This window comes from Haliotis rufescens, unplaced genomic scaffold (assembly GCF_023055435.1).
Source record: "Haliotis rufescens isolate VD_foot unplaced genomic scaffold, xgHalRufe1.0.p SCAF_2, whole genome shotgun sequence".
In the NCBI taxonomy this organism is placed as follows: Eukaryota; Metazoa; Mollusca; class Gastropoda; order Lepetellida; family Haliotidae; genus Haliotis; species Haliotis rufescens.
Window position 1 is genome coordinate 41,280,607 of NW_025963890.1, and position 22,396 is coordinate 41,303,002.

Genomic DNA, 22,396 nt, shown 5'->3' on the forward strand with positions numbered 1-22,396 from the left:
CACTTGCAAGTTCTCGGTTAACGAATGTCAATTTTCACTTTTTTCTGAATTATAAATATAAATATTCCGAAAGCACAAGCATCAGCACCTAAAGTCCTGACATTTACAACCTATGCAGACTTGAAAACCTAACTGGAGCACGTATAATAACAATGATAACGGACTTGAAGTAATGTTTTGTCCGTGATTTTATCAAGAAGATGCAGCTTTCAACACCAGCTTTTAAGTTGACAATTGAGCTATTAAGCGTGTGTTCATGATGTGAATGAAAGAACCTTTAGTTTCGTGTATTCAGCATCTGTTGGTGTTCTTGCTGTTATTGTTGTTATTGCAGCTGTTGTCTTTGGTGTTGGTGGTGTTGGTAACATTATTACTGCTGTTGTTGTCGATAACAATAGTGAGTGAGTATGGTTTTACGCCGCTTTTAGAAATATTCCAGCAATATCACGGCGGGGGACACCACAAATGGGCTTCACACATTGTACCCATGTCGGGAATTGAACCCGGGTCTTCGTCGTGACGAGCGAACGCTTAAACCACGAGGCTACCCGACCGCCCCCGATAACAATAGTATTGTTGTTGGGTAATGCTATAGTCATCCCTGACAGTCAGTAGGAAGTATGATGCGATGTCTCCCCAACTCCCCACCAACCACCACCTGAAATATATTGCAAGTATTTGTTCCCGCGTACAATTCATGTATCCTGTCCCTCCCCGAGCCCCCCCCCCCCCCCCCCCCCCCCTTGAAAACAACAACAACAACAACAACAACAAAACAAAAACAAAAACAACTTTTTAATGTAGTCCCATCAGCAAATCCTTCCTTAAGACACCTGACAGTTTCACAAGGTAGAACATATATGTGTGTGAAAGTTCCTGTACGGCCGGAACAATCAGTGTGATTGGAACCGAAACTTGACCCGATATGCACCTCCAAAGGAACAAATGTTGGTTGTGAAAGCTCCTGAACTTATATACCCATACGGGGCGATGGGTGACATTGTTGATAAAGGGTTCGCTCGTCACGCCGAAGACCCGGGTTCGATTCCCCCACATGGGTACAATTTGGAAGCCCATTTCTGGTGTCCTCCGCCGTGATATTGCTGGAATATTGCTAAAAGCGGCGTAAATCCATATTCACTCACTTATATACCAATGAATCTAAACACCCGACTCCCCCTTCACTGCCCTGAATCATGCACGGCCTTGCATTTCAACCGTCGTCAAAACATCAGTCAGAGCCCACATTCCTACGGCTACGGTATCGGACATTTGCAACATGGAAGAAATCACGTGACCCCGGAATTCCCCCGACGAGCAGACGATAGCTACAACCGCCAGCTGTACGTGGCCAGCTGAAGTCTCAGCATCCAACCCCCCAACCCCTCACCCCCCTGCTCTCTCTCATCCTCACACAGATTGGATCTTTTCGTTTCTTACGTAATTTGATCCGGTTGGTATTTGTGTGTGACTAAGTGTCCGCCTTCATCACACTCGTGTGTTTGTTCTCAGTAGTCAGGTAAAACGAGGTGAACGGTGGTGTAATCATACTGATTAGGGATGCTCTGAGTTAGATAACGCGCTAATGTGGTATAGTTACGCAGAGGGATCTATAAAACTCGAGTAAAAGAGTATGTTGGAATGAGTGAGGTTTTACGCCGCTTTTAGCAATATTCCATCAATATCACGACGGAGAACACCAGAAATGCGCTTCACACATTGTACCCATGTCAGGAATCGAACCCGGGTCTTCGTCGTGACGAACGAACGCTTAAACCACGAGGCTACCCGACCGCCCCAGAGTCTGTTGGATGATTGTTAGTCTGTCTTATAGACCCTGATACAAATATATATCAAATACAGCCCATGCAAGTCTATAATGTTTGGCAAGTCTAGATTCCTGCAGAGTCACTGGGCTCCCTTTTATTATATTTTTATTAAGGTAACTGAACAACTGTTTTTTCTGTACGATATGTTCATTTCAAGGACCAGATGTTAGTCTAGATGATTGTAGACACTAATTATCGAGAAAGGATCAGTTCCAGCCTCGCAGGGAAACGAACCAGCGTCTTTGGCGTAGAAACACCATGAACCAGGAGACCACGTTACCGAATTTATTCTTAAATGGAACAAATATGTCTCATGGAAGACACGTTTGGGTGTATAAGCTGCGACAACACAGTGAGTGCTTGTATGGTTCAATGTTGAACGTGAATCTTCACAACGTTGAAAGGGGAAAGCTGAGCTAGATTTCTGATTTCTCGCATTTTTGTTTTCTGATGAGATACACATTATGAGTCATGCAAAAACAAGTTGTCCTTATCTTATTTTGTTGAGCATGTGTTAGACTAACAACTAGTCTGAAATGAACAAATATTTCCGAAAAAACAGTTGTTTAATTATCTTAATAAAAATATAATCAAAAGGAGCCCGTAGACTTTTCATTTTCATACTGCAGTAACCTAGACTTGCCAAACAATATAGACTTGCATGGGCTGTATTGGATATATTTGTATCAGGGTCTGTATGACTGACTGAGTATGCGTGTCTGTAAACATCCGCGATTCCTTGCCTCCTGTCTTATTTCTATAAGGTCAGTGATGACTAAATCGTATCTATTTCAGAATTTCTATCGGAAGGAAAAAGAGAAAACTCATGTTTTTAACTTCAGTTTCGTTTTCTCGTTTTAGCGAGATAGAATTATTTAAAATAAATACAATATACTACCATAAAAACAGGGAAACTATTGCACTAATATAATAATAAGGCCTTATACCGTTAAGCGTATATCAACATCAGAACCCGAGAAGATCCGGGTAGAATAGGTCTTCTGAAATCCATGCTTGCCGTAAAAGGCGACTGTGCTTGTCGTAAGAGGCGACTAACGGGATCGGATGGTCAGGCTTGCTGACTTGGTTGATGCATGTCATCGATCCCAATTGCGTGGATCGATGCTCATGATGTTAATCACTGGATTGTCTGGTCCATGCTCAATTATTTACAGACCGCCGTCATGTAGGTTGAATATTGCTGAGCGCGGCGTTAAACAACAAACAAACAACTGTGTGTGTTGCAGTGTTGTGGAGGAACACATTGAATTATGTGACGAACCTTCGCTCAAAGGGAAGTAACTGCATGCCAAATACAGCTTCGTTCAATACATTTTAGAGCAGGGTTTGTTTGACGGTTGAACAGGCTTGATTGCGGTGGACAATGCCCTGTGGGAGTTCTTCTGTACAGCTGTGAGGTCTAGGCCGATCTGTGAAACCTTTACTATACAACTTGTGGCCAAGACCGATCTGTGAAACCTTTACTATACAACTTGTGGCCAAGGCCGATCTGTGAAACCTTTACTATACAACTTGTGGCCAAGGCCGATCTGTGAAACCTTTACTATACAACTTGTGGCCAAGGCCGATCTGTGAAACCTTTACTATACAACTTGTGGCCAAGACCGATCTGTGAAACCTTTACTATACAACTTGTGGCCAAGACCGATCTGTGAAACCTTTACTATACAACTTGTGGCCAAGGCCGATCTGTGAAACCTTTACTATACAACTTGTGGCCAAGGCCGATCTGTGAAACCTTTACTATACAACTTGTGGCCAAGGCCGATCTGTGAAACCTTTACTATACAACTTGTGGCTAAGGCCGATCTGTGTGACTTTTACGATTTTACTATACATCTGTTGAACTGTTTGGTCTAGACCGATCTGTGAAGTCTACTATCTTACTATATAACTTGTAGTATGTGTGGTCTAGATGGATATGTGGGACTTCTGCTATCTTACTGTACAACTGTTGAACTGTGTGGTCTAGACCGATGTGCGTGACGTCTACTATCTTACTATACAACTGTTGAACTGTGTGGTCTAGACCGATGTATGTGACCCTTCCTATGAAACTTTGACGAGTAGGCAGGTAATATATGGAACTTTAAATTCAATAATATATGCATTAAGAAACGGACCATTTTGGTATTTTTAGGAGGTATTTTTCTTTCTAAGCAAGTTAATATTATACGTCATGTAATTTGGCATTGTGGTCTTTGCTTTATCCAAAAGAGAAACTGATATTTCTGTATTTCTCCCTGTCTCCTCTCCAAGGAGGCAATACTAAACTGGAGGGAGTGATGTAACCACCTAACTCAATAGCGAAGCGGGAAATGACCCACATTGGACAATACAAGAGTATGGTTGGACATATTGAATTACTTTCAATGCGCAGAATAGGTTGTACGCAGTTTACACACGGATTACCAGCTTTTCTAATTTGACACGGACTGGATGAGACAAAATACAGTAAGTATATTATAAATTCAATAGGTGTGACCTTGTTTGTCTCTGATGACATCCTCATCAACATACTCTGACCGTTTGCACAAGCAATCTGTCTGTGAGGACACTGACTTGTAAACAGTGAAGCCATGTTTATATGGACGTACGTATGTGGTGTCCCTAGCTGTGATATTGCTGGAATATTGCTAAAAGCGCACACGCACGCACAGACACACACACACATACGTTTCCTACAATCTATACTACGTTAAACAAGTATGGGAACACCCACTATTTAGCATATATTTCAGTAAAAGTAAAATTTACTGTACAGTCATGAAGTGATAATGAAGTCAGTCGGAGTCGGTATACTGTGTCTGAGTGGGGTATTCATGTTAAACTGCGGCATGGTATCTCAGTGAGCTAGCTCTATAAATCGGCATCAGTCCGTACTAGTACAAGCAGCCACACAAACACACACACGAACATGCACGTCGCTATATAAGGGCAATAATCTTGGACGCGACGTTAAAGCCCATTTCACCTCACCTCACCTCTTTATGATTTCGTCTCTCTACGCCATTGGAACTGGTGCAATGTTTCAGGATGATTCTGCCAGGCCACAGCGGCCACGTGTTGTCACAGACTTTCTCACTCAGAGGGGCGTTTGGCGAATGCAGTGACCAGCATATTCCCCTGACCTCGCCCCAAATTTAACTTGTTTGGGGCATTTTGGGACAACGTGTTCGCGATAGCCATACTCCGCCTGCAAACCTGAAACAGCTCCTCGGATTCCTTTAGCAAATGTGACTGAGTATGGTTTTACGCCGCTTTTAACAATATTCCAGTAACATCACGCCGGGAGACCAGAAATGGGCTTCACACGTGTTGGGAATCGAACCTGGGTCTTCGGGGTGACGAGCGAACGTTTTAACCACTTGGCTACCCCACCGCCCCTCCTTCAGCAGGAATCCCAGGCAATGCCGCGGGCTACATTGCGGGCACATGTCATGATCAGGTCAATCAGAGCTCGATGTGGAAAGTGCGTCAGGTACCGGGGCGGTCACACCCATTATTGACTGTATGTACTGGCGTGTGACTTTTCAAAATGACCCCTCACACTTTCCGCTCAACATAGGAATATTAATCGATTTGTTTACTGATGTCTGGTCAGAAAGATACATCCATTAAATGCCACTATCTCAAACTACCCAGCGTATTCTGGTTGTCTTTGAGATATGATGGAAATATAATGAGTGAGTGAGTATGGTTTTACGCCGCTTTTAGCAATATCACGGCGGGGGACACCAGAAATGGGCTTCATGCTGTACCCATGTCAGGAATCGACGTCTTCGGCATGACGAGCGAACACTTTAACCACTAGGCTACCCGACCGCCCCTGGAAATATGGGGTGTTTCAACATTTGTTTGACGTCGTATAGTAAATCTAGTACATCTCCGCCCCATGTATCTTAATGGTTATGTAATTATATCCACTGAATAAAAGATAAAAGGCGCTACAGGTTGAATATACTTCTTATATATAACATTGTTTTTGTTATTGTGTTTGTGTGTGTTTCAGGAAATCAAAACTATAACCTACAGAAAGTCCGACTGACAGGGAATAGAATGTGTGACTAATCATAACCTGACACAACTCCGGATGCAATGAATCAGGCACAGCCTGAATTGTGGGGCAAAATAGGTTCCTCATCAGTTCACGGTTCAAAAACACACTCAACGTGTGCACATATTTCCAGTGAGTAGTATAAACAGATGAGCACAATGGAAGATAGCCCAGATGAGAGTGATGACGATATTGCCCAGATCCACATCCACCTCCCCTGGGTGCCCTCCGCAAGGACAGCAGCAAGTCCCTTCCTTGCCGCCGCAGAACTTACCGGCATCAAAAGAAGATGGTCTAAAAGTGACAGATGTTGCATACACCACATGCCATCTCCATATGAACCAGAAAGTCGAGATTCATTAGTACCAAGCATTGGTCAAACTACATCGGATGGGACACCTGCAGGAACAGACCCACCTGCACCAAGTTTTTATCAAACTTCATCGCATGGGGCACCTGCAGGAAGAGACTCACCTGTACCAAGCATTGATCAAACCACATCGGACGGGGCACCTGCAGGAAAAGACGCACCTGTGCCAAGCATTGATCAAACCACATCGGACGGGGCACCTGCAGGAACAGACGCACTTGTACCAAGCATTGATCACCCCACATCGCGCAGGGCACCTGCAGGAACAGACGCACTTGTACCAAGCATTGATCACCCCACATCGCGCAGGGCACCTGCAGGAACAGACGCACTTGTACCAAGCATTGATCAAACCACATCGCGCAGGGCACCTGCAGGAACAGACGCACTTGTACCAAGCATTGATCACCCCACATCGCGCAGGGCACCTGCAGGAACAGACGCACTTGTACCAAGCATTGATCAAACCACATCGGACGGGTCACCTGCAGGAACAGACGCACTTGTACCAAACATTGATCAAACCACATCGCACGGGGCACCTGCAGTAAGAGACGCACTTGTACCAAGCATTGATCAAACCACATCGCACGGGGCACCTGCAGTAAGAGACGCACCTGAGTCAAGCGTTGATCAAACCACATCGCACGGGACACCTGCAGGAAGAGACGCACTTGTACCAAGCATTGATCAAACCACATCGCGCGGGGCACCTGCAGGAAGAGATGCACTTGTACCAAGCATTGATCAAACCACATTGGACGGGGCACCTGCAGTAAGAGACGCACCTGTACCAAGCATTGATCAAACCACGTCATATGGGACACCTGCAGTAAGAGACGCACCTGAATCAAGCGTTGATCAAACCATCTCATATGGGACACCTGCGGAAAGAGACGCACCTGAATCAAGCGTTGATCAAACCACGTCATATGGGACACCTGCAGTAAAAGACGCACCTGAATCAAGCGTTGATCAAACCACGTCATATGGGACACCTGCAGAAAGAGACGCACCTAAATCAAGCATTGATCAAACGACATCGCACGGGGCACCTGCCGGAAGAGCTGCAAGTGACTCAAGCGTTGATCAACAAACGTCATTTTCAACGCCTGTAGATGGAGACGGGCCTCTATTACCCGTTCAGAACACATCTCACGGCACAACGGAGGATACCCATCCTCCTCGCAGAAGAGAGACGCTGGACGCAGGGGCCATGTCGCACAAAGGATGGATGTCTCATGCAACAGACCAAGATGTTGTTGCTACGCCATCACAAGAACAAGGTAGAGTTGGCGATTTAATTTCTTTGTACATCTAAATTATTATGTTACAAATCCATGTGATGTGATGCTAGACATCAGTGGCACATAACTGAATAGCCCTGTGGGGATTCCTAATAGGATTAGAATAGGCTTATGTTCGTCGTAAGATCTAGTGGTAACCACTTGGGTCCGGTGATTAGACTCTGTGACTTGGTGTCATAGTACCCTGACGACGTGGATCGTTGTTCATAAAGTCAGTAACCGGATTGTCCAAACTTGTATATTTAAAGTTGAATGTTTCTGAGTGAGGCTTCAAAAAAACAACAACAAAAAACGAATATTCTTTTTATTTACATGTGTCTAATTTACAGGTTTGACTGTCAATGTTTACAACATCACGAACAGTGAGGGAATACATGTCACCCAGGAACGGATCGTGTCGAAAGGAAAACTTTTCGGTAAGTGATAAAATAGGACTTCACTTTTAGGCAGCTTCACGTGGCAAATCGTCCAAATTGAGATCAATGAGCTAAGCTGGCGTGCAACAGAAAGAAGTATCTGTTGCAAAAAGAACTAGTCACTATACAATCTCATTAAAATGAGATCTTAGTTTTCGCTACCGCTTAACAAAGATCTGAGGACATCCCTTTACTGGTCACGTCAAAACGACCTTTCGCGAACTTTCACCGACCAATGAAATGACTGACAAGAAATCGTCATTAGCCAATCAGAAGGCAGCTTTCTCGAGCTTTACGACACTAGTTTCAAATGGCGACTACGTTTCGAAACATATTTTGACGTATTCTCGATTAATTCTCTTTAGACTGATCAAAAGATCATTCTGGAATGGCTTAAAGTTGGTCTGGATTGTATGGATATAATCATAAAACCCGTGACTGTCGTTCGGAATACCCTCTATTAAATATTTCGAGGTTGCATAATTAGAAAACACATTCTGACTGTCACTTTCATGATCTGGTAACCGACGCTCTGATTGGTTGGATGAAAGGTCGTTCTGACGTGACCCGTAATGTTATGTCCTCAGATCTTTGTTTAGCGGTAGCGAGAACTAAGATCTGATTTGAATGAGATTGGTCACTATACAATCCCTCCCTCCGTTATATTGTCCTTCTCCCCACATCTTGACAAGAAGAAGAAAATGTATTTTGACCCAATCAGGAAATTCGCCCTTCATGCCAAAGGTAAAGCCTATTACTGGTCTCCATGGTGATATATATGACAACTTACTTACCCTAACTCTTCCTCGTCAGAACCTGACGTTTCTCCATCAGCAGCACCAGTCGGCCATGTCATGACTACAAGGTGGATTCAGAAGAACAACCCATCTGTACAGTCCAGAACAGATACACACATGCCACACTGTTCCAACTCTAAATCACAGTTGAAGGGGCAACAGTTACACCAAGTTAAAATGGAAGGTAATCACTTGCTGTTGTTCTTCATAGCATTTCGAGATGGGTTGTGGATTCGAGGGAGTGAAAGCTTCCTCTGATGGACCGACCATTTGGTATTCCGGGGAGAGCCTGGGATTTTATCCAAAATAAATTGTTCCAGAAAAGATTCTTGAAAAGATATTTATGCTTTAGACTGATCAACAAAAGAGTATTTGCTGCCATAAGAATTTTAATGGTTGTGTTTTTCTTTTAAAAAATATATTCAGGATAATGGTTTTAATAACAAAAAAGTCTCCTATTACTGCTGAGCACCATGCAGAGTAACAAGAAGTACCTTCTTTCAACGTCTTTTTTGTGGTACACGTCCAGTGATCGGACTCACCATCCTTCTGCTGTCCAGGAAGCGTTCTGTTGTGGTGTTTGTATTTGTCGGATTACTTACAATAGTTTTTTCGTAGAATATATCTTAAGGATGCTATTGTATGTTTCAGATACCAGTCGTTCGCCAAAACTGAAGCGGATATCTGGTAAGTATATTTATCATTCAATATTTGCTGCCACTGGAGATATGTCTTGGGTGAGTTCAAGTGATCGCCTATGAGATACCGGTGCAATGAAATCGCATAACAATGCTTTGAAAATCATTATGATGTCACTGGTTACCATGATGTCACAATCAAATGACATCACTAATCTCTCAGCTACTGAAGCTGGTTAACAGCACTTTTTTACACTCAATGACATAGCACTGCTTATGATTCTAACTTAGACTTAGTACGAGGGCTGGTCAAAAAGAGTAAGGAACAGTCATCAAGTTTTGGACTTTAGAGAAAAGTACTCCCTAAGAAATTCATGAGCGCATGTCAAAAGTTTACGGGCATAAGTGTCATAGCTATTCCACTGTTAAACGTTGGGCAGCTATGTTAAAGACAGGGAGAACGAGCCTTGATGATGATCTTAGGTCTGGACGACCTTCAACTTCCATCAATGAATATTCAATCAAGGAGGAAGAAAAACTTATAGTCAGATAGATGTATAAACCATTGCTGAACGTGAGGAAAACGCAGGTCTAAACCATGGATCCATTGAAACTATTATTCATGAACATTTACAGCTGAATAAGCTATCTGCTCGTTGGTTGCCAAAGTTTCTAAATTCTGGTCTTAAGGAAAAAGAACTGACATTGCCATAGAAAATTAAGAGCTTTTGAGTAGGATTTTGTCAAATTCGAAAAGTGATTAGTAACGGGGGATGAAACATGGGGTTACCATTATGATCCCGAGTCAAAACGTCAACCCATGGAATGGCACCATTCCACTTCTCTGGCACCAAAAATCGTCAAAATCAGTGATGAAACTTATGGCCACTATTCTGGGATGTAAAGGGTGTGATTCTTGTTGAATACTTAGAAAGTCAAAAGACTATTACCAGTGCCTACTTTGCTGATATGCTTCATCACCTGAGAGATTCTGTCAAAGAAAAGCGGTGTCGAGTGCTGACTGCTGGAGTTCTACCATTTCATGACAATGCCTCTTCTCACACCTCTCCACTTGCAAAGGCTGCTGTGCGACAATGTGGGTTCAAAGAGCTTCCTCACCCTCCATACTCACCAGACCTGGCTCCAAGTGATTTCCTACTGTTTTCTAAACTGAAAGAACACATTCGTGGAAAGCACTATGACGACAACAATGACCTCGAAGCTGCTGTGGATGGGTTTTTCAGGGTGGCTTCAGAAAACCTCTCCCTGACTGGAATTGAAAAGCTTCACTATCGATATGAGAAGTGTACTGAAAGCAGGAAGATTATGTTGAAAAAAAATTCATCACACTTTCACAATTGTTGGTTTTGCTGGTTAGGCTTAGAACTTTTTGACCAGCCCTCGTAGTATTGGAAATAGAACCAATAAAGCAGCCGAGTCAGAAACATGAATAAATATTTTTATTTTCATACTTCAATAAACCGTGTTGTCCTGTTTCAGATAGAACACAACAACTATTACTGCTGACAGAGAAGGAGCTGTTCACGCCGACAAAGGCACTGGCAATAGCCAAGCGGTCCCTTTTGGAACTCGGTGTAGTGCTTGTCACAGGAAGGTCAGGGGATGGGAAGACAACTCTGTGTTATAGAGTTCTGAAGGACATAGCAAATATTCAACATAGAACCCCTCTCATCATCACCACAGCAGATGACTGGAAATATATACCACCCCCAAGACACGTAAATAACATTTCTGAAGAGGAAAAGTATGTGGTTTTCATTGATGACATATTTGGTCGAACTAATTTATCAAGGGAGGATCTTAGAATGTGGGAACGAGAACTGCCGATAATGTGGCCTTCAGTTGAATCTGGGCAGGTGTTTCTGCTGCTCTCATCAAGGGGAAACATTTACAAACAGTGTCAGCAAGGTCTAAAAACTTACAAAATATTTTCTGCATTGAAAGAAGTAGGGTTAAACACGGACATATATGGTCTCAATGTGAAGGAAAAAATGGAAATGCTAGAAGCATATCTGAACAGAAGAACAGCACTGAAGATGACTTATGATGAGATGAGACAAGCTGTGAAGACAAGCAATGAGCTAGGTTTCCCACAAATATGCAGGTTTTACATCAGCAGCAGAGAAGCCCAGAAACGAGGAGTCGAGTTCTTCAGTAGACCGTTACAGTATCTGATGGATGAGGTAAACACTCTCAGGGAGTTTGATCCCCAAGCCTACGGAGTATTATTGCTTCTTGCGTTTGAGGAAGGTGTTATCAAACAATCCCATGTTGACCCATTTTCCTCAAAATGTGGCCCTCTCATCAAGAATTGGGAACTGATCAGATCTCTATGCAACATAAGCCCAGAATTTGGGCTTGGTGATGTTTGTAACGTTGCCAAAAGATTATGTGGTATGTATTTGTCCTTTGTTGGCGGATATTACAGATTTAGCCACCAATCCATCCATGAGACTATTGTCTTGGAGTTCACATCAAAGTACCCAGGAAAGGGTATAGAAATTGCTCCAATTAACATTATTGTGGAATTTGTCAGGACAGCTGAATGTGAAGACAAAACTGCCACATCTATTCTTCTCAGTGAGGATTACTACAAAGATTTTGCAGTCAGGATAATTCAACTACTCAAATCCAGAAATTCTGAAAAAGTCATGGACCATTCCGTTCTAAGGAATGATACATTTCTTCGGTACTTCCATAGTGCGCTCTCCGAGGATGACCGAAAAACTTTATGCTCCACAACCGTACCTTCAACATACACCAACATAGGGGCATATTCAGTGTTTTCAAATGATTACATTACAGCTAACCACCAAGACAAGTTGGAATATGTCATCTCTGAAATGCAGGCCATACAGCTTCCTGTTCCAGAGCTGTATATAATGTCAGTACTGTTCGCTAAAGGTCTACAGTCCATTGCCACAATGCTTACTCCATCATCATTTCAGGGCTGTGGAATGGATATGAACATGTTTCTTGCAAGCTCCGCATTTGTTGGGGACTTGCCCACTGTTGAGAGGCTCCTTGATAGTGGCATAGTTCCCAATGAAACTTGTGTCTTGGCTGCTCTTTTGTCATTGGGAGACAATGAAAACGTTTTAAGGAAAATCCTATGCCACCATCAAGCTCCACTGCTTGATGCGAACATGCTGTTGTTTTCTTTGAAATTTGCTGTGCATTGTAACAGAGTGAACACACTGAAAGTTATCATGAAGAGTATTGTGAACCATCAAGCAAAGGAGAAAATGGTTGACATTGTTGCCAAATTATTTTTTGTTCAGATGTCAGCTGTACATGGATGTGTGCCTTTAAATTTGCCTGTGACAGTAGCCAGTGAACATGAACACAAATCTTCTGTTGACACATTCCATGTGCTTGTTGCTGCAGATGCAGCATTAGACTTTGCAAAATGCTTAAGCTTTGTAAGCCAGACTACAGACATTGAGTTATTAGAGAGTATCACATGTGAAATACGGAAAAGAGAGAACGGGTCACTACAGTATCAAATATTTTATGACAGACATAATGATTTAGAAACAGATTGTTCTGCAACTTCAAGTCCTGCAACATGTCCTGAATTTCATCTCAAGTCACTGATCAATTCAAAGGACAAATATGGTTGCACGCCACTCCACAATGCAGCTTATGAGAGCTCAGCAGAATGTGTCCTGTTTCTCTTGGACAATGGCGCAAATCCAAACTCAGAGACGATCACACTGGAAACACCGTTACACGAAGCTTCTCGCACCAAGAAAGATCGTTTGTCAAAAATGCAGTCCCTTTTTGATGCAGGTGCCGATGTAAATGCAGCGGACATAGGTGGTTGCACACCACTACATTCACTGGCGCTGAAAGGCAACTTGGCAGAATTTCAGTACCTTTTACTAAAAGGTGCAAAAATGAATGCTGATAGTCTAGGCCAGACCCCTCTACACCGTGCAGCAAGTGCATATACAGTTGACAATACTGTAATTCAGCTCCTGGTGGAGAATATAGGTGACATAAATCATAGTGATTATTATGGTTGTACACCATTGATCTACATTGCTGGGAAGGGTTCTTTTGCAACGCTGAAACATGCCATAGAAAAGGGGGCTGATGTTAAGGCTAAAACGAGAATGGGGAAGACAGCATTACATGAGTCAGTTTTGTCCTCCATTGAATCAGTTCATAAGGCAGAGTTACTCTTACAGCAAGGTTGTGGTATCAATGAAATCAGTGAGGAGGGGTTCACTCCGTTACTCTGCGCTGCCCAGAAAGGTACCTTTGATTCACTGAAGCTACTCGTAGATAACCAAAGTGATGTTTCTGTGAAAGACAACCAAGGGCAGACTGCGCTACATCTTATACCTTATTACTCAATAGATGAGGCAAAGAAAATCAGCTACCTTTTAAAGGCTGGAGCTGACATTAATGCTGTAGATGACAAGGGGGCTACTCCCTTGCATGTTGCAGCTGCTGAAGGTTGTTTAGCATCCGTTGAGCCCCTTATCAAGTACAAAGCTGATATTAACTCACGTGATACTGATGGACTCACTGTTCTGCACAGGGCTGCACAATCTCTCACAGACTCGGAGGCGATCATTGAGCTCTTGATTGCTAAAGGGGCTAATGTCAACATGAGAGATAACTCTGGGTTGACAGCTTTGTGCCATGCAGCAGAACATGGAACTTTGAACAGTTTACAGATTTTGGTGGCAAATGGAGCAGACATGTTTGTTAGGAGTTCCACTGGAGAGACAGTGTTACACATGGCGGTTAAGAAATACCACATGCCTTTAGAAAAAGTAGAATTCTTAATGGAAAGGGGTGTCAACGTGAACCTTTTGGATTGTTCCGGAACAAGCCCTCTGCATTATGCAGCTCTTGAGACATCTTACGAAACAGTTAAGTTCCTTGTTGAAAAAGGAGCAAACATCCAGTGTGCTAATGACAGTGGAACAACTCCACTTCACAACGCCGTAGAGTCAACGATTAACCTAAAGCAAAAGGTTGAGTTCTTGATCAAACATGGAGCTGATGTATTCGCAGCGGACAAGAACGGTGACACTCCTTTGCACGTTGCTACAGACGGCAGCTTTGAACTGTTGGAACTGCTTATAGTTGATCTGAACATAGATATTTCAAATACTGACAAACAAGGAAATACTTTGTTGTACAGAGCGGCCATGTCTAGCCATGATATCAAGTCGAAGACATTACTGTTACTCAACAAAGGAGCAGACATCAATGCTACAGGCAAACATGGATGGAGCTTGATACACTGGGCCATTTGTTTGGGGAGCGGAGAGGACCTGACAAAGCTTCTAGAAAGAGGTGCCTGTGCATCAAGTATAGATGAGGATGGGTCGAGTCTCCTTCACAAGGCAGTCAAATCCAAAACAGACGCCTTGATAAAGGTCAAGCTGTTGCTGAAGAAGGGTTTATCACCAAACCAATTAGACGGAAAAGGTTGCACACCGCTGCATATTGCAGCCAAAGAAGGTCTGTTTCAAGTATATGATGTAATGATGATCCCCGATGATAAAGGTTGTTCTGTGAATGTGGAGGACTACAAGGGACACACCCCAATGAATGATGCATCTGTGGCTGGGGATACTGACTGTGTGAAGTATCTTGCTCAGAGAGGTGCAACAGGTCGGGATGAGGATGCAGGTGGAGGTTTAGCCTAATGGTTAAAGCTTTCGCGGGTTCTATTTCCCACGTGGATTCAGTGTGTAAAACCCATTAATATAGAAATTGTAAAGTAGCTAAATCTAAAAAACTCACTAGTTATGAAGGGGCGGTCGGGTAGCCTAGTGGTTAAAGCGTTCGCTCGTCACGCCGAAGACCCAAGTTCGATTCCCGACATGGGTACAATGTGTGAAGCCCATTTCTGGTGTCCCCCGCCGTGATATTGCTGGAATATTGCTAAAAGCGGCGTAAAATCATACTCACTCACTCACTCACTCACTAGTTATGAACATACAATACAGCGTTATTGATGTCACATTCTTTAAGTAAACAATGAAATCTGTTTCATTTGGAAACTGTCTTTCTAAGAGTGAAGGGGGGCACGGGTGGTCTAGTCGTCTAAGGCGCCGCGATTCAGAGCAGAGTTGTATCCCTTGGGCACGCCAGAAACCTATGATTGTGGGTTCGAATCCCGCTTCGCCCCGATTATGTTTCTAGGTTTGTCAGCACCATACCCGTGCTCGTGGGTTTCACCGAAGAGGTAAACGTCTGAGACCTGCATCACTTCGAGCTGTCCTCCCACATTAAGCTGACACGCCGTGATATAACTGGAATACTGTTAAACCCAACTCACTCACTCACACACTCCAAGGGTGAAAACTTAATAGTGAGTGATATAACGTTGATATCCTTCTATCTGTATTGCTATTATAATGCCATTCAGAAATATGACAACATTTAAGCCCACTACCCAGTACAAAATAAACAACTTCCTACGCCAGTTAAAAATCTTGAGTATTCTTACGGGGTTTGTTGTACAGATGAACTCAATCTGCTTGTACTAGTCCGGACTAGTGCCGTGTTTATAGTGCTAGCCCACTGAGAAACCGACCGCCTCCGTGGTCTAATGGAAGAGCGTCCGCCCGGAGAGCGAAAGGTCCGGGGTTCGATCCCAAGCCGCGTCATACCAAAAGACGTTAAAAGATGGTACTTGTTGTTACCCTGTCTGGCGCTCGGCATTAAGGGGCTAAAACATGGACTGGTCGGCTCAGAGTCAGTATACTGTGTCTGAGTGGGGAATTCATGTTAAACTGCGGCATTGTATCTCAGTGTGCTAGCACTATAAATCGGCATCAGTCCGGACTAGTACAAGCAGCAACACACACACATATACACGTGCATGCACGTCGCTATATAAGTGCAATAATCTTGGACGCGACGTTAAACCCCATTTCACCTCACCTCACTGAGAAACCATTCCACAGTTTAACCTGAATAACTCACTCAGATACAATACACAAGCGCCAGACAGGGTAACAACAAGTACAATCTTTCAGCGTCTTTTCGTATCGGGATCGAACTCCCGACCTTCCGCTCTCCGGGCAGATGCTATATCCACTAGACCACGGAGATCAATTAAGATGCAGAATGGCCCAGTCGTCTAAGGCGCCGCGATTCGCTGTGCAGAGTTGCGTCCCTTGGGCACGCCAGGAACCTATGATTGTGGGTTCGAATCCCGGTTCGCCCCGATTATGTTTCTAGGTTTGTCAGCACCATACCCGTGCTCGTTGGTTTCACCGAAGTGGTAAACGTCTGAGGCCTGCATCACTTCGGGCTTTCCTCCCACATAAAGCTGACACGCCGTGATATAACTGGAATACTGTTAAAAGCGGCGTTAAACCCAACTCACTCACTCACTCACTCACTCACTAAGATGCAGAACTATTCTCTACACATACAAACTTTAGTGCAGATGTAACATTACTTAATACTGAACACAATTCACTCGCACGGGGAAAAAACTAAACTTACAATGCAGGTGAGGTGAGGTCAAATGAAGTTTAAGGTTGGGTCCAAGATTATTGCACTTATAAAACGACGTGTATATGCACGTGTGTGTGTTTGGCTGCTTGTACTAGTCCGGACAGATGCCGATTTATAGTGCTAGCCCACTGAGAAAACCTAACATCATTATCACGAATACCCCATTTGGACACAGTATAATGCCTCCGAGGTGAGGTGAGGTGAAATGGGGTTTAATGTCGCGTCCAAGATTATTGCACTTATAGAGCGACGTGCAAGTACGTGTGTGTGTTTGTGTGGCTGCTTGTACTAGTCCGGACTGGTGCCGATTTATAGTGCTAACTCAAGGAGATACCATGCCGCAGTTTAACATGAATACCCCACTCAGACACAGTATACTGACTCCGAGCCGACCAGTCCTTGTTTTAGCCCCTTAATGCCGAGCGCCAGACAGGGTAACAACAAGTACCATCTTTTAACGTCTTTTGGTATGACGCGGTCGGGGATCGAACCCCGGATCTTCCGCTTTCCGGGCGGACGCTCTACCAGTACACCACAGAGCACAATGCAAGTGCTAACTATTCTCATTAAACAACACTTGATTGTTTTGTGGATATTGCTCTAGTTTTATTTGTACTTCTGTTTGTCGGCGACACAGCTCTTTTGGTCCCGACACGTAAAGACCTACAGAAATCACTTACCGTATTCGACGTAATACGCGCCCCGTTCTAATAAGCACCCACGGCGATATTTGCTAATATATTGACTGGTGTGAACAAGCCCAATCAGCACCCCTTCCGATTGATCAATGTACACAAGACTTATTTATTCGGTATAATACGCACTCGTGTGTTATATGCACCCTTATTTATGGGCCATTAAATTCTGGAAAATATATCTGTCGTACATAAACATTTCAGGCTGTCAGCATAAACCACGAAATTTATCTTTCAGCTATGTTTCTTTTTCACCAAAATAATATTCTAATAAAAGCCCCCTATTTCTAATTTTGAGGGCGCCCTGGGCGCTTATTACGTCGAATACGGTATTGTTTTGAAACTTATTATAAATTGTTGAAACTAACTGTAAACACGGACAAAACGAAGGGCCTTATTTTCGATGGTGCTAAAATTGACGAAAGAAGGAAATATATTTTGAATGAAAATTATTAAAATTTTGTGGATGAATATAATTATCTTGATTTTTATTTCCAAAGCAATTATAATATTTCTAAATCTGTTAAAACTATGTATGACCAAGCAACGAAAGCAACGTATTTTTGGCACGTTTACACAATCTCTCTTTAAAATTCCATCTCTATCTCTTTGATGCTATGCTAAAACAAACACTACTGTATTGTTGTGAAATTTGGGGTTGTGATCATTGTAAAGTAATTGAAAAGGTTCATGTACGGTTTCTCAGACAATTATTACCGGTAAAGAAAAGCACACCTTTAACAATGCTCTAAGGAGAACTCGGTAGAACCCCCCTTTGTCTGGATGTTAAGTTAAGAATGTTAAATTTCTGGTCGACGCTTATGTCAGTCATATATAGCAAGCTATCGTTTGTATTGTATTCAGTCTTGTAAAGAGACTCAATTGTAAATCAACGGACTTAAAAATCGTTGTCTTTTATTAAACATATTTTGATGAAAATAAAATGAATTAGGTATTTCCTACGGAAGCCTTTTAGGCCCTTTGTTTTTTTATTTTATTTCGATACTATCTTGAAATTTCAAGAAACTAAGTTGAAATTTCAAGATACTATCTTGAAATTTCAAGATATTAAGTTGAAATTTCAAGATACTATCGAAATTTTTTTCTCTATGTTTGGATTTCACAGAGTTTTATACCATCCTCCTGGTTGAAATCATAAGTCTCCAAAACTCTCTCTGACGCATATTGGCAATCTTGGAAAGCGGATATTTCAAATTCTAGTAAATGCTCCACATATCGTATTTTTAAAATCGCGAATAAACTTGAAACATATATTTGATAAACATTCCTCCCCACGTATCTTTTAAATTGCTATTCTCCAGGACATCTTGTCACCGCCTGCCAATAGAAAGCGGAAGATGGAATAAAACTCCGTTGAATTAACGTTTATGCAAGTTGCGTGACAGTTTTGAATGGACATATATATATATCTCTGTGTGTATGTGTGTGTGTGTGTGTGTGTGTGTGTGTGTGTGTTATTATATTTTCTCTTTACTTGTATATAATTCCTATGCACTGTACATTTATTCTGCACTATTATTATTCAAATATTACAATATAATGAAATTGTACAAAGGAGAAGGCCTCGTAAAGTGTGTCCCTTTAACCTTATCCATTTGATTTTCCGCAATAAAATATGTTTAAATTATATCAAATAGTTTTGACATTGGAGATGAATTCCACATTGTCTTCAAATGTAAATATTTCAATGAACAAAGAGACATGAACATCCCAAAACACTATTCAAAAAGGCCAAACATGTTACAACTCCAGCAATTATTAAACGGCCTTAATATCTCTGTCCAAAAGAAACTATGTAAATTTATTAACATTTTAATAAAAATTGTAAAAACTCCCCGTAAACCTCTGTCCACCACAGTAAAATACTGTTTGAACTTCATAGAGAATTACTGTTCTGTTCTGTCAATACGGCACCAAGGGGTCGCGTCATTTTTCGGAACGATAAATACTTTCTGTTTAACAAAATGCATGGAATTTGTTTATGCATTAATGCTTCATAAAAAATAACATTGTACACAGTTACACTTTGGGAAAGTCAAATTTTGTTGGACGTTTGTAGCGACCAGAACTGGGATACGACCAGAACTGGGATAAACAGTCCACAATTTCGCAAAACCCCATTTACTGCGGTAATGCTTTCGGTTAGCTCTAAAACACATGGCGATATATATGCGGAATATGATTTAGTTTATATTTTGGGTGGGACCGTACTGAATATGATCTTCTGTATATTTCCATGTCCCATTCCAAATAAATAACGCACATTAAATTCTTCACTATAAATTCGAAACATCTTCAGGTATTATTATTATTTTGTTATTTTGTACTTGACAAATATTCACACGCCTTTCTGTGCGCAATTCACATTTATGCACAAATGTCAGTGTCTGTGCGATATTTCTTTTAACAAATTATGTTATAATTAGATCAATAATTGAAATCAAGGATGTGTTTCTACATCACATTGTGGTCACAATAGTATATAGAATGGAATGGAATCGTCCATATTAAAAAAGTAAAGGCGGTGCTTGAGGGGTTTCTGAAATATTTCGGATTGTGGCCGTTAAATAAAAGAGCCTCGACACATTATGCATTCCATTTAGATTTTGTTTTGTTTGTAACTGTAAACAATTTTCCGTATTCTGTTGTTTGTGGCCCAAATTAACGTGCGTTCTCCTCCAATCCCACGATGTGAATAGAAATGCAAAACATGTATCCTCATTAATTTATTTAATGTAACTGTGCTGAAGGGAATCCTTGTAATTCACACATGAGTAGATGTGAGAAATCATATTTATATAATTTCAAAACAATTATTTCACTTGCCTCTGCATTTAGACAAGCTCTTTCCACTTCTTTAATTAGTTCGATGGGTTAATTGTATATGGTTTGCCAGAAGATTGAGGCGAAAATTACACAAGATGAAAGTGTTTTATCATTCCTCTTTACAAAGTTATGGGAAAGTACACAGGTACATCGGACATAAAATATACATTACTCAGAATGAAACGCGGGGTGTCAGACATGTTATATACATCATTATAAATGAAAGACGCGGGGGAGTTTGTATATCGGATATAAACTATACATCACTCAGAACGATAGATAACGATAGAGGGTTTGTATCGGATGTATTATATTATACATACTTCAGAATGATGTAGATGCAGACCAATGTAAGCTTTGAAACATGCTAAGAAGTATCCAAGCTGGATATTGACGATTGTTTCAGAATGGCATTCTACCCACATATACAAGTTAGTGGTAACCTCAAATACCTCCTTAACTTAACCCTATCACATATACATGATGCAGGTAATGCAAGCTCAGAAGTTTGTTGTGCAAATTTATAATAAATGTATAAATATAAATGTATAACTAACAGATATAAGCGGTAAGACGGATATGACTCCTCATGCATGCATGCACCGGTAAACCAGACCTAACAGAAAGGAGTATATAGTTACTCCATAGTGTTTTAGGAACCAGGCAGCTTCAATTTGAAATAAAGGAAAGATATATTGAAGCAAGTCGAAATAATATATTTATATATCTAGCCTAAAATCACGATGATCCATGGACAGTGCATTGTGTATGTCTATGTTGGGCATTGCTTAAAATATACCCACCGCTTCGCTTGTCATTTTAGGCGACAATCGATGGTTGGTTGGTTGGTTGTTTAACGCCGCACTGAGCAATATTCCAGCTATATGACGGCGGTCTGTAAATAATCGAATCTGGACCAGACAACACGGACAATCCAGTGATAGACATCATGAGCATCGATCCATGCATTTGGGATACGATGACATGCATCAACCAAGTCAGTCAGCCAGACCACCCGATCCCGTTAGTTGCCTTTTACGAGAAGCATAGTCGCCTTTTAGGGCAAGCATGGATTGCTGAAAAGACCTATTCTACCCCGGGTCTTCACGGGCACCACAATCCATGGACCGGGTGCGCATGCTTGTATAGTGACTTCGTTAATTGTGTGTCATGTACCCCGATATAAATACATGGAAATAAACGATTGGTTTAAGTATGAACAACGTCCCACGCCGACATGTACGATGTCTCGCAATTAACCAAATAACGAACCTGACTACCCAAGGCTCGTTAGTCGCCTCTTATTATACGATTCTAAGCCGGACTCCCCATCCGATCATGGGAATATTACCTGCATGGTCAGCTTTGCTGTTACTGGTTCTTGCAGTAAAATGTTGGTCCACATGGGCAGAGAGCAAAATAGTGATTGATATTATAAGCAAACATCCAGCACGTCGGAGGACGTTGAACCTCCGATCCATGAAGTCACCTAGTAAGACAATTAAAATTAAGCATGTGTTGCTGGGGACCACTTCTACACGAAATCAACTGCCTGAGTGGTCTAGTGGATAGACGTCTGCAGAAGGAGTGAGTAAGTGGGTGAATATGTATTTACACTGCTTTTAGCAGCATTCCTGGAGGAACATGGCACGGGACACCAGAAATAGGGTTTACTCATTGAACACATGATGGGAATCGAACCCGGGCCTTCGACGTGACGAGCGAACGCTTTGACCAATAGGCTAACCAATCGCACCCCTGACAGCGGAAGGTAAGGTAAAATACACGGAATAAGATAGTACCCGTGCTTGGCGATTGGCATTACGTGGATAAACGTGGATAAACACAGTACATATTCTGTTTTACAAAACTCATGTAAGAATCCATGTATTACCTTCACC

The 22,396-nt window shown here is 42.0% G+C and overlaps 1 protein-coding gene across 1 annotated transcript; it reads left to right on the plus strand.

The window, feature by feature from the left end:
- Positions 1-4,178: 4,178 nt before the first annotated feature.
- Positions 4,179-15,605, plus strand: LOC124114500. The gene is made up of 6 exons (XM_046475103.2): positions 4,179-4,304; positions 5,863-7,563; positions 7,914-8,000; positions 8,814-8,981; positions 9,449-9,484; positions 10,936-15,605. Exons 2-6 carry the CDS (start codon positions 6,057-6,059, stop codon positions 15,126-15,128), a joined length of 5,991 nt encoding a protein of 1,996 aa, XP_046331059.2. The 5' UTR covers positions 4,179-4,304; positions 5,863-6,056; the 3' UTR covers positions 15,129-15,605.
- Positions 15,606-22,396: the final 6,791 nt, after the last annotated feature.